This window comes from Rhipicephalus microplus, chromosome 8, assembly GCF_043290135.1.
Source record: "Rhipicephalus microplus isolate Deutch F79 chromosome 8, USDA_Rmic, whole genome shotgun sequence".
NCBI lineage: Eukaryota > Metazoa > Arthropoda > Arachnida > Ixodida > Ixodidae > Rhipicephalus > Rhipicephalus microplus.
In genome coordinates, this window is record NC_134707.1 from 62,285,128 (window position 1) to 62,301,589 (window position 16,462).

The 16,462-nt window shown below is 48.9% G+C and overlaps 1 protein-coding gene across 4 annotated transcripts in view; it reads left to right on the forward strand.

Annotated features, from left to right (window-relative positions):
* LOC142769088 (uncharacterized) overlaps window positions 1–15,500 on the forward strand; it is a 40,224-nt gene extending 24,724 nt beyond the window's left edge. Inside the window, exons 1-4 of one of the 4 annotated variants that reach the window (XM_075871973.1) lie at window positions 8,584–10,084; window positions 12,336–12,447; window positions 13,913–14,394; window positions 15,146–15,500. In XM_075871973.1, coding sequence (XP_075728088.1) covers window positions 9,572–10,084; window positions 12,336–12,447; window positions 13,913–14,016 — 729 coding nt within the window. In that variant the 5' untranslated portion in view covers window positions 8,584–9,571 and the 3' untranslated portion in view covers window positions 14,017–14,394; window positions 15,146–15,500. Of the gene's footprint in view, window positions 1–8,583; window positions 10,085–12,335; window positions 12,480–13,912; window positions 14,395–15,145 lie in introns of those variants that run through there. The other 3 variants (XM_075871970.1, XM_075871972.1, XM_075871971.1) reach the window with 3 other exon arrangements.
* The last annotated feature ends 962 nt before the right edge of the window (window positions 15,501–16,462 follow it).

Below are 16,462 nucleotides of genomic sequence, written 5' to 3' on the forward strand. Positions count from 1 at the left end.
AAGGTTACACCAATCATTTTCCTTTCCCTTGCGCCCTGTGTGGTCCTCAGTTCAAGCTGAACCCTTTTGGTAAGCCTCCAGGTTTCTGCTCCGCAGGTAAGTACTGGCAAGCTGTAGCTGCTATATACAATTCCTCTTGAGAGTTAGTGGCAGATTACCATGCATGATTTTAGTATGCTTGTTGAATGTATACCAATATATATATATATATATATATATATATATATATATATATATATATATATATATATATATATATATATATATATATATATATATATATATATATATATATATATATAGTTTGTGTATTTCGGGCCTACCAAAAACAAGTGCGAAATAAAAATTCAGCGGGTGTCAGAACTGCTCAAATCCCCCTTAATTACAGCTGGGTGGAGTGAAGGGCTGAGTTATGTCTGGTTGTTTGACCTGTCAACTTCTGACAGCTTTGCACTACTGCCATACTACTTATTCAGTGTGGTGAGTGCATTTTTGATTCATAAAGTCATTCGTATTCACATTTATAAACCTCTTAGTGGTAAAAAACTTGCAAAGAGATACGAGTTCTTTGTCGCAGGCAGGATTGAGTTGAGGTTGGGGGGGGGGGGGGGGGTGCCGTGAATTGCCTACTTGCGCCACTAGCGCACTAGGCCATCATGCGCGAGCGTATTACCAGCACACTAGGCGTGGTAGGGTGGCTAGCATCATAGAGTTTGCTAATATACACTAGAGGGAACTCTGGCGCCAGTGTCTATGGGAGCTGCAACGCACGGCTCTTTATGAGCATGGGAATGATGGGTAGTACACACATTTGTCTAAACTTCGTACTTATGGCCTGCTTTTGGCTCCGCGTGTGTTTGTGTGGCTTAAAGCTGTTTTCTCACGAAACAAAATCGGCAAATGTTCAGTGATTGCGCTTCACCACCCTAAATTTTTTTTGAATTACCTTTCCAAATTGAGTCATGAAGTTCAGAAGGGTTGAATTTTTCCTTCAAAACAAAATCGAGACACAGGCTCGCCCAGCAACCAGCGAAGCCGCAAGTACGAAGACTAGGCAAATGTGAGTACTACCCATCATTCCCATGGTCGCTGAACGATCGCAGCGCCAGAGTCCCCTCTAGTTAATTTTGAATGCTAGCGTTTTTTTTATTTTGTTTTTTTCACCCCGGCAGACTTCAGGGCCGAGCCGCGTGCTAGAATCTACTGGGGGTGGGGGCACTGGAGCCAGTGGTTAACTTTTTCTTTTTTTTTTATGCGAATGCATTTCTTAGTCGCTGCATGTCTTGCTCTGTGGTGCATGTCATGCGTACCCGTGTGCGTATCGGTGTCCGCACTCCTAGAAACCGGAGCAGGTGGTGCGGGCGGAGTAGCGGCAAAGTGAGTGGAGAGGAAGAGGAGCGCGCTCTGGCTTCTGAGGGCGCTCAAAATTGCAGGTGTTCTCTGGGGCGCTCGCATCGTGAGATGCGAAGTTGTGAGTAGGTGTTCTGTGGTTGTGATGCGAATCGGTTGGTGTTGTGTGGCTGGGCGCCTCTCCAGGTGATGGCAGAAGCCGACGAAGGCGAATGTTGTCCGACGGCCTCGGTGCCCCAAGCAAGAAGTGTTGCGCAATGCAACCCGAGCATCACACCTCTCGCTGGAGGCGACGTCACTGCAGTAGCTTTAAAGTCATCACCAACCGGAGGAAAAGAAGTGGAAGACAAAGCTGCGACGCGAAGAGCGCGTGAAGCCGCACGCAAGCGAGCGAAGCGAGCCGCCGATAGCGAACTTCGTGCTCGGGAAGCCGCTGCGAGACGCCGACGCCGAGCTCAAAATCCGGAAATGTGTGCCCAAGATGCGGCGGAGAAACGTCGACGGCGAGTCGCCGATCCTCGAGTGAGGCAGCGCGAGGCCGAGTACAAGCGGCGACAACGGCAGGCTGATCTCGCTGCCGCCCGCGCTCGCGATCGCACCAGGCAAGCGGCGGCGCGCGCTCGGCGAGCCCGTTTCGAGCGCATCTCTGGTCAGCTGTTGTCAGAGCTTTGGTCACTGTTGCAAGGTAAATAAATGCGAGGTAATAAATTTATACTTATGTTTCACTGGCATGTTGTGCCAGTCCTTGCGGAGTTGACGGGTGCCAACCTTCAAGGGGCGCAACAGTGTCGCAGAGGTGAGCACGCAGTGCTTCTGGGAACTGGCACCCTCCTTGGCAAAGAGTAAAGCCCTCCCTTTGGTGCAGCAGGGTCAACGAGAACAGTCTACAGCTGCAGCTACTGTTCGCCGGAGTTTTGACCTCACCAACTATGTAGGAGTGTGTACGTGGGCGCTCAAGTGCCCCTTGTGTTCAAAGGCGTGTTCAAACTAGACCTCAATGCAGGACTACATCCCCACTTACATCGAGGAGCTAGGAACAAAGTGCCTCTTGTGCGAGCGTTATGTCGCTGGTGAGAACTCGGCTTTGTTAAGTGACAAAATGCAGCTTCTCAATTTTGAACCAGTCGTGTGCAGCGTCCGCAAGTCGTCCTTCTTCAACAGTTACAGCATCACCGCGCTCACGTGCTGGCCTTCCGGCCAGCAGAGATGCTGGACGTTCCCATTCAGGGCTACACCTCAATGTCAGCATCATATGTGCCATAACAGGTATTGAGAAAGAACATTGTACCAGAGTGTTGCGAGCGCTTATGATATTGTATATCAGTGACGTGAAGCAGCATGAAGTACCTTGCCTTCATTCATTCTTCATTCGTTGTACTGTGTAGTCAGCCTCGGGACACCCAACCTTGCATTGGTGTATCGAAGGTGACGCCCCCTACAGCAGATGCCTCGATTGTGTTGTCGGGAGTAGTGAAGCACTGCTTTCAGCTCATTAAATATTTTCAAGTGGTTGGTCTGTGCAGTTGAAAGTGTCTTAACTTTGTGGCACAGTCCTCAATATACCAGAGCATGCTCATGTTTTTTGCCAGCTTTCTCATTTGTGTAACATCCCCACATGAAAAAGGAGTACTACACTGTACTTCTCGCTGAAATTGCCATTAAAAATGTTGCAAGTGTCAGGTGCTCCATTGTAAGATCTTGGCTAATTATGACAGTGCATGCACAGCTACTGAATTCTAGAATAAGAGAAATCTTAGAAAACATGCAGCATATAGCTCAAACAATACAGTGAGGATGGTGGATAGTAAGCACATGTGGCTGAATTCAGCACCGGGATCTTGACCTGCAATGCAGTGCCGGTGGCAGATTTCTCTTGTATGTGGTTGAATTATTAGGATTCGCAGCGTGAGCGGTACTTTACGAACAGGAATCGCCGAGTGCCCGTGCGACACACTTTCTGAATTTTTGCAGTGGTGGAGCCTCCACACTGTTAGTGTGCCTTGAGAGGAATGGTTTGTCTAAAAAATAAGGAAAACTGGGCCGTGCTATGTGCTAAGCACTGCGATTCAAGGGTACAGGACATGCGCGGTAAAGGTGTCACTTTCTTGTGTGCCGGCGCATGCAGATTTGATATTTGGAATCGGAGCATGCATCTGAAAGGCGTGCAAACGCAGGAGAATTCAGCCATATAAAAAATTATTTTGAGTCGAAGTAAAGACATGCTGAACCCATAAAAGTGCTGCAAAGATTTCTATGTGTGTATGACGAGCACTGGCAGCTGTACAGATTTTAACGCTCTTAAAAAATTGAGCTTTGATAAGTGCATTCTTCTGAATGCTTACTTTCTTGCTCAGTTTTATTTTTTATACTTTCATAAAGTATATAGAGCAATGCAGTTATGTGCACCTTTTGTAATAAATTGAAGGTTACATAGATACAGAACACATTCTGCCACCATGACAAAAATAGAAAGTACTGCAGGGAAGAAAGCAGCAAAGACAGGTAACTAGAAAATTGGATGTTTGAGGACTGCTATACCCACATGAGACATGAGTCAATATACAACTTGACACATGTTATGGCGTTTATTATCCGGCACACAGCGAGTATACACAATGGTGACAGTAACGGCCAAGCACGGACTCTCCGCGCAAGCGGCGTTTTTTTTGGGTAGACCCACTAGAAAGCACTTAAGAGTTCGACCCATTTCAGTGTTCGGTGGCTTCTGTACAAGTACCCCGGGGTCGAAGAGGGAGCCGCCTGGCGACCTAACAGCTTGTCACTACGAGCGGGTCATAGTAAGCCTTCAGGCGCTCCACGTTGACTATGTCACTCCACTTCATGTTGACTATGGGCACTCCACGCAGGCCCGAAGATTGTTCAATTGGCTAGATAAGATAGTTGACAAGATGTGCGCTCGATCGCACGGTAGGGACCTTCATATTTCGGGAGTAGTTTGGAAGAAAGGCCAGCTACAGAGGTCGGGATTGAGAGCCATACAAGGGAACCAGGAAGGAACGTGGGCTCAGAAGTGGCGGAGCCATCACGAATACTCTTCTGCAGCTCTCGCTCATGCGGCGTTAAAGTCTTGGCAAGCTCGCGACACTTTTCAGCAAGCCTGGCGGTCTCGGAAATAGGTGTACACTCGGATGGATCCGACGTGTACGGGAGTATCGTGTCGATGGTGTGTGATAGGTGCCTTCCATACAGCAAGAAGAAAGGTGAAAAACTGGTCGTGCTCTGAGGGGCGGTGTTGTAGGTGACGAAGGGTAGTATAGTATCCCAATTTGTGTGGTTGGCGGCGACGTACATCGACAGCATGTCGCCGAGGGTGCGGTTAAAGCGTTCGGTCAGACCATTTGTCTACGGGTGGTAAGCAGTAGTTTTGCGGTGGACAGAATGGCACTCAGTCAGAATGGCGTCGACGACTTCTGACAAGAAGACACGGCCTCGATCGCTGAGAAGCTCCTGGGGTGGACCGTGGCGCAGTATGAATCGATGCAGTAGGAAGGACGCAACATCATGCTCAGTAGCCGCAAGGAGAGCGGCGGTTTCGGCGTATCGCGTTAAATGATCTACGGCGACGATGGTCCAGCGGTTGCCAGTGGACGTCGGAGGGAGTGGTCCATACAAATCGATACCTATGCGCCCAATTGGACGGTCAGGGCAAGGTAACGGTTGCAGACCGGCTGGTGACATGTGTGCGGACGGTTTGCGGCATTGGCAAGCGAGACGGGAGCGAACGAACTGCTGGACGTAGCGGTACATCCCGCGCCAGAAGTAGCGTTGACTAATGCGATGGTAGGTTTTTAATACCCCAGAGTGCGCGCATTGTGGATCAGAATGGAAGGACTCACATATCTCCGACCGCAGACTGCGGGGTATCACCAGTAGCCACTGCCGGCCATCGGCGTCGTAATTGCATCGGTGTAGGAGGCCGTCATGATTGGCCAAATGGTGAGCTCGACGACGCTAGACACACGTGGATGGCGTTGCGAACGGATCAGAGAGTAAGTCGATCAAATGGGTGATCCAATTATCCTTTCGCTGTTCGGTAGCGATGATGTCAACATCAATGGCAGAAACAGCAACCGAGGATACTGAGCAGAGCACGTCAGCTTCAGGCAGAGGGGAGCGCGAGAGGGCATCGGCGTCAGCATGTTGGCGTCCGTTGCGGTAGAGCACGCGGATGTCGTAGTCCTGTAAGCGAAGAGCCCAACGGGCGAGGCGGCCTGAGGGATCCTTCAATGATGACAGCCAGCATAGTGCATGATGGTCGGTGACGACATCGAATGGACGACCATACAAATAAGGTCGAAACTTTGTGAGGGCCTAGATGATCGCCAGGCACTCTTTTTCCGTGATGGTGTAGTTTGTTTCGGCTCTCGTGAGCGTACGGCTTGTATATGCCACGACATAATCAGGGCACCCGGGTTTGCGCTGCGCCAGGGTTCACTTGATAAGGCAAGCTGACACATTTTTTCCACACATTAAGAGACAGTAGGCAGCTTGTTGTAGCTCTGTGGGCAGCATGTTGCAGAAATTGGCTGCGTCAAGCATGTTAGCATGCAATTGGCGAAGTAAGTGGTCAAATCCGTTTGCGTCACAACCAAGGGGTCCTTTTCCTTTGAATCGGCTCAACCACGCAGAAAGTGAGATTAAATTAAAAGAATCTAATTCGTGCATAACATAAAAACATGCTAATTAAGTGTTGATGCCTCAACACTAACTGTATCAATTTCTTACACGTTCATTTGTGCGGGAATGAATCTAATGCGTGTTCAGCACTCAAATGCAAAGGAACAAATTAGCAATGCTGTTCACGCTATCATGGTAACTTTAGATGAGGCCATATGCAATTTATCAAAGATTAATGCGTGACAATGCTAGAAATGTCGAAAACGCATCACGTCCTCGCTTGAAGGAGCTTTCTCTTTTACTCATGACATGTGGGGTTTAACGTCCCAAAACTACCATATGATTATGAGAGACGCTTTCTCTTTTACTCAATAAATGTGTGTGTAAATATTATGATGATTATAAGATAATTTTGCTTTGCAAAACTGGCTCATTCAAAACAATGCTGCATCAAATAATGGTAACATTATGAAGGGTTGAGTCGGGACTGTACCAAGGAATTTGTGGGGGGAGGTTGGTGTTTATTTGTAGAACGGCAAGCTTTGGCAACTGGTGGTCAATGTCAAGGCGTGTGTATACTTAATATCACCCGAAAAAGTTAAAGCATGAAAGAAATTTTTGAGGGTGTAAGAACCGCCTCAACTTCTCACTAGCTACAAACCTGCATGGTTTGAGTGAAGGGTTATGTCTCGTTTGATCTGTTAACTTCCGACAGCTTTGCACTACTGTTGTGATACTATATCAGTGTGGCATATAAGTGCATTGCTGATTCGTAAATTATTTGTGTATAGAATGATAAAGCTCTATTAGCGGTGAAAATCTAGCAATGATGGACGTGAGTGCACAGTCGTCGACAGGGGTGTAAAATTTGGCCCACTTGCCTGCTCGCAAAGGCTGCACCAGGACATTCAGATGCAAAGCAGCTTATGGTGGAGTTCAATACAGTGTGCGTGCGGCGTGACCAACTTAACTGCGCAAGCGCCAACTCTCCCCTCTTACGTGAGTGGCGTGAGGAAGTGGGAAGGCGTGAGCACTGTGATGGTGGTAGTAGTGGTTAGAAGAAGAAGGCGCCTAATTTCTGCAGCCCAGTTAGAAGCACAGCGCAGTGTCTGTGGGAGGGGGAATGGGAGAAAATGGATAAAAGAGAAAAAGGTTAGGTGAGCTGTGGCGCAGACGTCTTCAGCACGAACAGCAGTCCAGCAGCAAGGATAGGGGTGGCAAGGGTCCCTCAGCGGTAGGCCATGATTCCCTTCTCGTCCAGGAACTCTGCTAGGCTCCGGAGCGCTGGTAGGTAGGGATGAGATGGTGAAGAGCTGGTGCTCCAGGGTGATGGCAGAAAGGCCATGTCTCCGGTAGGCCAGAGTGACCTTCGAGCATTCCTGTGCCTAGGCAGGGCAAGCACAGAGGAGGTGCTTGAAGGTTTTGGGGTTGCTGCAGCAGCTGCAGGCTGGAGAGGCGCAGCGTTCCTTAAAATAGCGGCGAGCCACCGTCCACACGCGTCCGTTCCGCAGTTGCAGCAGGTCAGCTCGTTCCCTCCTGGTAAGGCCTGCCTCGAGGAGATGCTTGGGTTTCTGGCTATTGGCCACCCTCTGTCCCGAGTGGACCGAGGCGAGGAGCTTCTTGATGCAAGCCTGCGTGAATTCCCTAGCTGCCATGGCCTGGGTGATGTGGGTGCCCGATTGGTGTGCTGCCTTTGTCAGCGTGTCTGCCTGCTCGTTACCAGCTATGCGCACATGAGAGGGTAGCCAGTAGAAGAAGATGGACGTCCCGGTTGCCGCAAGGGCCCGGTACTTGAATTCCATGAGGTTCTCCGTGAGCCTGGCGCGGCGGTGGTTGGCTAGTGTCTGCAGGGCTGCTTTGCTGTTGCACAGGACTGCAACCTGCTCAGCAGGGACGTTCTCAGCCAGCAGCTCTGCCGCCAAGTAAAGTCCCGCCAGGTTCACAGCTGTGGAGCTCGCTGGGAAGGGTAGTCGGCACTGCCTGCAGACGGCCCGGAATGGGATGACGCAGGCAGCCGCCGCTATATCGTCTGGCATGAGCCAACCTTCCTCTCCCCACATTTCCCTCCAGAAACCTTGGGTTTGGTCGTACACACGTTCAGTCACTGCACTGGCGTGATGAGTTCCAACATCTATGTCGGTGCCAGTTGCAGTAATACCTTAACGCCTGTAAAGATCGCGGAGCAGCGAAAGGCTCGACGCGCCGAAGCGCCACGTAGACGTCGGCAAGCGTACCCCGAGCTAGGGAAGCCCAGCGCAAATGACTACGTCGGCGGGAAACTGCTACAGATGAAACGCGGGCTTGACATGCCGGACGGCAGCGTCAGCAACAATTAAACTCCGCCGTACGCAACGCCGACAACGAAACCAAACGTCAGCGTCGAGCCAACGCGTCAGCTGTGGAGAGACGCGAGTCCAACGCCTGTGCAGGACACCTCGCTCAACTGGCTTCATCGGATCCGACTGGCTTCGATGGTGCCGACGCCCGGTCCCAGCGCGAATTCGTCGACCGTAGCTTCGGGCACATCTGCAACGTGTGCGACTGCCTTTGCTTCGATTTGACTGAGGTGGGTAACGCGTGTGCCCCCCTCCCCCCCGCTTCGGATAGCCTCACGTACGGTCCCTTTAAGCGGGCGAAGGTGTAACTGTTTAGATGCGGAATATCTCTTGTTCGTGTGTGTGGCACGGGTAAACCGGCCTCCGCACTCGCAACCCTCCTCTCCCTTCCTTCTCTCTAACAGCTGATGCAATATGGTGGTAGTAGTAGTAGTTCTTGAAGAAAGGAAATTAGAAGTCACCTGATCTCTGTCTGCCTCTTGAGCGACCCGGCGCAGTGCCTTGTTGGGGAAGGGAATAAAGGGTAGGAGAAGGATAGCAGGAGGAGAAAGATAACTCTCTCCCTATAGAAAACGGAGCACTCGTCGTCGCATGCGAGTCAGAGATAAGAAAGATGGCGAGGGGGGAGGTGATAGTTCGAGGACAGGGAACCACACGGCGAGAGCGGCGTCAGGATGATGATGAAAACATTTTATTATGCAAATTCAAAAACAGGGAAGGTCCCTATTCCAGCTAGGACACCTATAGTAACCTCTGCGACAGCCCCAGGCCCTGAGAATGGGTTTCCGGCAGACCTCAGGTACAGACGGTCAGAGCTGCGCTGGCGTTGGAGATCGCGGGCGGCATAATCGTTCGGCACGGAATCGAGCAAGCAAGTCGCTGCACTAAAGAGGTACCGTGGTGGCATATGGTGGTGGTGGTGGTGGTGGTTAGAAGAATGAGAAGCCGCCAAATTCTGCAGCCCATTAGGGATACGGCGCTGTGCCGATTTACCCATAAACACGGATGAATGTGCCGATAAAAAATAAAACGGGTAGAGAGGGCGCGCCGCGTCCGGCGTCTGTCTACGCTCATACTGCGCATGCGCGATTCTCTTCTCCCTCTCTCTTCGTAGTCTTCAACAGCTGCTGCCATGGAGCTAGCACAGAACACCTTAGCGGGTAGCGAGCGCGCTTCGCGTCGGATTATAGTTGTTCTGTGGTATCTGCTCCTTCTCCGATCAAAGAAGTTGATGGTGGTGAAGTGTGATGAAAGCGACAGTGGCAACAGCTCCATCAGCGAGTGGGTTGACGCAAGCACGCATCAACCCACCCTCGGACAGCAGCGCTGCATCCACGCGGGACTATGACGAGGCTGCTGCTGCTGCGAATAGAAGGGCTCGCGACGCCGAGCGTAAACGCCTGAAGCGAGCGGCGGATCCGGAGCTTCGTCAGCGCCTAGCTGCTTCACAACGTCAGCGTCGGGCGGCGGATCCCGAGCTTCGTCAGCGCGAAGCGGCTGTAAAACGTCAACGTCGAGCGGCGGATCCCGATGAGGTTCGAGCGCGGCAAGCAGCTTGGAAACGACAACGTCGAGCTACGGATCCCGATTTTCGAGCGCGTGAAGCAGCTCTGAAGCGGCGGCGTCGAGAGGCTGCCCTCGATGCTGTACGCGAGCGGGATCGCGTCGCGAAAGCGGCGTCTCGAGCCAGGCAGCGCGCACAGGCAGACGCTCGACTCAAGCGCGACTCCCTGGACCGCAGCTTCGGACACAGTTGCAAGGTGTGTGACGACAGACTTTGGTTTAACAACAACCTCGCGTGCATTGGAAACATCCAGAACGCGATGACGACGGCAAGACGAGTGGCTCAACAACTGCGCTGTTTGTACACAACGGTCACGCAGAACACCTACCGGTCACGCGATGCGTGGTAACTAACCAAGTTATGCAACCAAGTTAGCAACGTAATACACGCTAGGTTCACCGCAATGGTAGCACGCAAAACACTACACACCTGTAAACACGGCCGTTAAATGCATCGTTGGAACTCCCAGCGATGCTATAGCTGCATCGCCCCATGGTTTCCTTCAGGGAGATGGTGTAATATTTTTAGCAGCTGGGGGGGGGGGGGGGAGGTGTCACCCACGAGAGTTTTTCCAAAGGGCAGAAAGGCGGATATCGTATTCATTTTATTTTGGCTGCTTCGTACAGTTAATGTAACAGGCTGTTACTCAGCTTGAAAACTACCAAGTTTTTATTGCCGACAAAGTCTGAATATCAAGAAAAATTCCGTGCATGAAAGTGGATTAAAAGTGTGACGTCAGCGTGTAAGCACTCCATTAAAAAAGCATAGCTAAGATTAGTACAATATAATTGATTTCTTTGTATTTTTTGTCACATTGCCTCAATGAAGCCTTCCAAAACTTCGTATATTATGCCCATGGCATCCATACAGACAACAATGTACCTCATATTTATCGAGTATAAGCTATGCTGGACCCAGAACATGCCTTCAAACTTTAGTATGTGACGGTGCTTGGTGCAGGACTTTCATGGTGGTGTCTCCACCCGCAATTTTTTTTTTTGCACATTTTCTCACTTACCAAGCGTCACGGCGTGTTAAGAAGGGTGTTTTAGATTGTGATGTTGTACTTTACTAATACGCAAAAAATCGTTCCGCTGTTTAGTGTCCCTTTAACGCATGCAGAAGACGCACACCACCACATTTATCTATGCTACTGGCGTGCTCCCTCTGTAGGTGCAGTTTCTGTGGCATTTATGTTGCTGGCGATGATTGATAAAGACGGTGCACTCAAGCGAGTCACGGTGCAAGCATGCTACAGTCAAAGAAGTACGGCTCGGTCTGCTGCGACTGAATGAGCGCGACTCTGAAGTCAAAGGGATCATGAACTGCGGAAGCGGGAAGCCGAACGACGACGGGCAAGGTGGTGGCGTCGCAGGCTAGACGAAACAGCGTGGTGACTATGTCCGAAACAAGAGAAAGGAGATAGATGACTGGCACGAGAAGGGGTAAAGAAGAAAATGAAGCTCGAATAAAAAATGTATTCATCTTCTGACACGGCCAATCACTGTTAACACGTAATTGATTGTGTTTCGGGAGTGAACCGACTAAAGTTAAAGTGTTGTGGCATCTGGTGGCCGGCGAAGATTTTCCATCGGCTAATGTGACAGCATATCACATCTGTAATACACATGCTGCTTCGCATACTGAAACAACCTACTACTCTACAACCGACGGGTAGGCAAACCGCCTTAGCTGGTTCACTTGCCACAGCCGATCTTGCTCGTCAAAAGGTTCACTGTGCCTCATGTGCTGATTATGCAGATTCAGTGCTTGCTGCTGCCGCTGAATGCAGCTCGTTTAATCTCACCAGAGTGCAGAGTATCTTTCGCTTTCTTGAGTTGCGAGAGTGTAACACCGGCTGAACATTTGCTCTCTTATGTGCTCCCTTTTGGGCATTGTCCCTGTAAGAACATAGTCTCACAAGATAACAGTATCGGGGTTTGAAAATCATGCAATTAAGCACTGGCCAGTCGTACCCTGTATCGACCTAAATTGTAAGGGAATTCATGGCACTGTATCATGACTCTGCGGCTTCATTCATATTGCGCATTTTGGAAAAGCACTTGAGATGCCTTTTACAAGGGCAATAATCTTACACTTTAACTAGCTTCCCGAGTTTTCTCTTCTCTGAAAAGGGTAACTGCTGCATTATAACGAACACCAGGTCCATATATCATATCAGTTTCTTAGACAAGGTGCAAAGGTTGTGCATGTCTGCATCATGAAAGTGTGCGCATCTGTCGCAGCTCAAGTGAAATGGCAGCTTGTCCACAATTGTGTGTGTTGAAGGTGATCGAAAAACATTGTAAATTTCACCGTTAGATTCATCATTGGACCGCTGGAAAAGCCAAGGCAAACCGCCAAACATACTGAGAAGTATGAAGATGTTATACTAGGCGTCTTGCAGAATGTGACTCACAAAAATTAGTGGCCCTCACTGTTCGCAGGCATCGTCAAAGAGTGCTGCAGCATCAACACGAGAAAGCAGACTGCCTGACGAAGACGGCGTAAGCGTCGCCATGACGAGGCCTGCAGACTCCTGCTCCAAACGGATCGACAGTAAGAGCGAGATGCAGGTGGGGGCGGTGATGGTAAATGCATGTCTGATTGCTTCAGCTGTATCAAACCAGTTGCCCAACGTGTTTTAGCTAAGCCTGAGCACAACCGAGGAGGGCTAGTTATACGTGTTTCACGCAGGCTGTTTTGACAGGCCGTCGAGTCGACAGCCGTCAAAAAATCACAGTTTTATCGACTCGGTAGAGTTGTTGCGCTGCTACATGGCAGTTTTTGAACAGCAGTTGAGTGGTTCAGGTGTTTCTCGCAAAAGTTTTGCGGCGCTGCAAGTCTTCATTTTCATGTTATCGTAAGCGAAATAATATAGATGCACTTTAAAGGGACACTAAAGTCAAATAATTTATGTCAGGGTGAAAGCTCAATGTATGACTACAGGTAAAAAGACAATATTATCAACAACAATGCCCTACTTAGCGAGAAATTAAGGTAAATGCACAAGAACACGAACACCGCAGTAAGACATTTTCAAAATGACCCCGATGACATTAGACGGACCGCTTACAATTAATCACTAGTAATCGATTTAACTGCACTAATTAAAAAACCTTCCATGCATCAAGAGACGCAATAAAATGCTGCTTGTTTGTTTCTGTTTGATTAATAGAAAAAAGAACCGCCGGACGTTACTATGGGGAATGGCGCGAGTAGTTACACGAGACAGGTCGTGTTACTAGCGGGGCGCAGATGAAACAAAAGCGTCTGCAATCTCAAATTCAACGGCGGGAAATCGATCAATGGCTGTTGTTGCTGCTGTGGCTCCCGTTGCTTTCAGTCTGCTGCTACTAGCGCAGTAAAGCCGGGCAACGAACAGTGACATGAGACAGACCGGTCGGTCCACTTCTTGACGCTGGTAATTTGAAATGCCCTAACCCGATGCGGAGCGCTAAAACGTGATTTTATTTCAAAATAGGCCCTTCCTTGACACGAAAGTAACACTACGATGTTTCTGGACCGCCGATTCAACAATCAACGTCACCCTAATAGTTTTCTTTAGTGTCCCTTTAAAGTACAGAGGTGTCTGTTGTTTTTCTTAGAAAGATTTCAGTAAGTTGTTCTTACATGATGGCTAATGCATTTTTGTTTTTAAGTTGTTGAGCAGTGAAACTATAGCCACGCTGTTATCACTCGTCAATGTTGGCATGTTTGTACTGTTTCTGCCTCCGTCGCTCAATAGCCATTGAAGCTTTAACGCAGGTGTGGGGTGCACCTTTGACCTGATAGACTATTGACTCAATAGATTTCAGAATCACCCATGTGACAGCTTGTGCTTGATAGTGATGGCCTTCCAAATGCCAATGTGACACAAGTATTGCATCTGTTGCTCCATGTTGTTCCTGAAAGGGAAAGCATGCAAAACATGGATGTCCTTGTAACAGCACTTACAGAGAGATTGCCACTTGAACATGTCTTTTACCTTTTACCCCTTGACCTTTGTCGTTCATTTGACCAGGTCGAAATTGGCAAATCTCTGAACAGCAGCGCATGTCCAGAATCGTCGCGAAAACTGGCAGAGTCATCGCAGCCCTCAAGACGTGGTGTGGACGTCGCTGTTGAGACACCAAGAATCTCTGACCAAAACTTGTGCAAGTCCTCGCAAGCATCAGTTGTTCCCATCAGAATTCACCGGTGGACCGAAACCACTCCCTTAGTACATTTCATGGTCCTGAAGCTTCAGCAAAAGTGTGATTAGGGACAGGAGCAACCGCTAGGGGCGCCCTCGTGTGCGTGGGGGCATCGGAGTAGACCCGGCACTGCAATGGTACAGCACGCATTGGAACTGCAAAATGTGAATCAATGAACCCGTGATTGATTACATCTTCAGACTGGTGTTACAGTCAAGGAAATTCGGGGAAGTTCTAATACAGTAGAATTGAGCATCGCATGGGGGCCTTGAAGTTGAACATTCGATGGCAACAAACACGTGCTTCCACAGTGAGTATTGCTACCACTTTGAAAACAAGCTATATTTTTTCTGAAGCATCTAGTAAAAATTTCTGGATGATTCAGCTTGTATTGACTAACTTGCGAGGTCAGGGGAAGCCAGTGCCGTACTAAAGTGGCGGTATTTAGTATAACAAGAAAAGCTCCCTATGTCATTATGTACACGTACTGCCTCACTTAACTATTTGTTGGCGTTCCATAGGGATTGTTTCAAATGGCTTGTGTGTAGACGATAAAGGAAAGAAGGGGAATCGGTCAAGGGCCTGTTTTCTTTGTGAAACACAAAAAAATGAAGCCAACAGAAAAGCAAGGCAAGGGAATGTGTTGGGGACATTATGTGTAGCGTTATAAATGTACTGCAGCAATTATGGTCTTACTCTAAAAGAATTGAAGTGGACAAAAAGACATCGCGCTCGATCTCTTTAGTGTTCTTTCTTCTTGGTGTCCTTTTCTATTGTGTTTTTATGCACAAAAAAAGATATTTTGCTGCTGGTAGAGATAGGACCTACAACCTTCGGATAAGCTGTGCAATATGTGCTACCAAATTAGCTACAGTGGCGGTCGTCCTCCCATCCATTTTATTTGGTATTTCAGTGCCTGTAGCCTGGGTATATTGTCTCGCACCTCTGATATCCACAATTATATAGACAACATAATTTGGTAAATGAACAAGCACTGTATACTAATGATTGCAACTTTGCAGCACAAAGCTCTGAAATTTATACTTTTGTTTCGCTGCCAGTTGTTCCAGTCTCTGCAGAGTTGGCGGAATCCGACCATCAAGTGGTGCAACAATGTCTCAGAGATGACCGTGCAATGCTTGTGGGAACTGGCGCCTTCCTTCGCAAAGAGGAAAGCTCTGTCTCTGCAGCAGCAGGATCACCGAGAGTCGCCTGCAGCTGTTGCTTGCAAGAGTTTTGGAAGATACAGGACCCTACCAATCATGTGGAAATGTGTCCGTGGCTGCAGGCTCACTTGTGCCCCTTGTGTTGAAACGTGTGTTCAAACTGGACCTCAATGCATGACCACATCCCTATGCACATCCAGGACATAGAAATAAAGTGCCCCTTGTGTGGGCATGAAGTTGCTGTTGTGAACTGAGATTTGTTAATAGGCATAATGCGTCATGTCACCTTTAAGCCATTCATGTGCAGTGTCCGCAAGTCATCACAGGTTAACTATTGCATGACAATGTGAGAAAATGTTGAAAACACATTACGTCCTCGCATGAACAAGCTTCCTTTTTTACTCTGTAAATGTGGTAACTCTTATGATGATGAATATCACTTTGCCTTCACCAAACTGGCTCATTCAAAAGAATACTTCATTGGAGAATGGTGGCATTACAAAGGATTGAGGGGGGCCATAACCGAAGCTTCTGGGTGGAGGGGGGAAGAGGGTTGTTTATGTGTAGAACGGCCAGCTATGGAATTGGTGGTTGATTTGAATTAAGGCATGTGTATACGCATAGTATCACCCTAAAAGTTAAAGCACGAAAAAGCAATTACGTGGGATGTGGGAACTGCCTCGACTCCCCCCTAGTTACTGCCCTGGGTTGAGTGAAGGGTTATGCCTGGTCGCTTGACCTGATAACTTATGACAGCTTTGCACTAATGCCGCGATATTATATCGGTGCACGTTGGCGCCAGCCGAACCCATCGCACAGCAGCGGAAGGCTCGACGCGCCGAAGCGCAATTGTCCGCTTTTAGATAGGTCTCTAGATAAAACAGGTTTCATCTAGGGACCATAGTTCTAGGGCTAGGGAAGCCCAGCGGAAACGGCAACGTCGGCCGAAAGCATAGATACGGTGTACTAGACACTGTAGCATAGAGGAAGGAAAACGGATGCATGGTTGGAGTGGTTAGAGCAACGCCTCCTAGATTTCCCGTGCCTGCCGGATGAGCGCGAAACGCCAGTCATTTATGACAGTGCTGCCTACGTAGGGGTAGATTTGCAGATTGGTGGACATCTGCGGTAATGAGGGAGATAGGTTAGATTTCAGATTCAGTAAGGAAAAATCAGCAGTTATGATTTTTAATGACAATGGAGGTAGTGAGC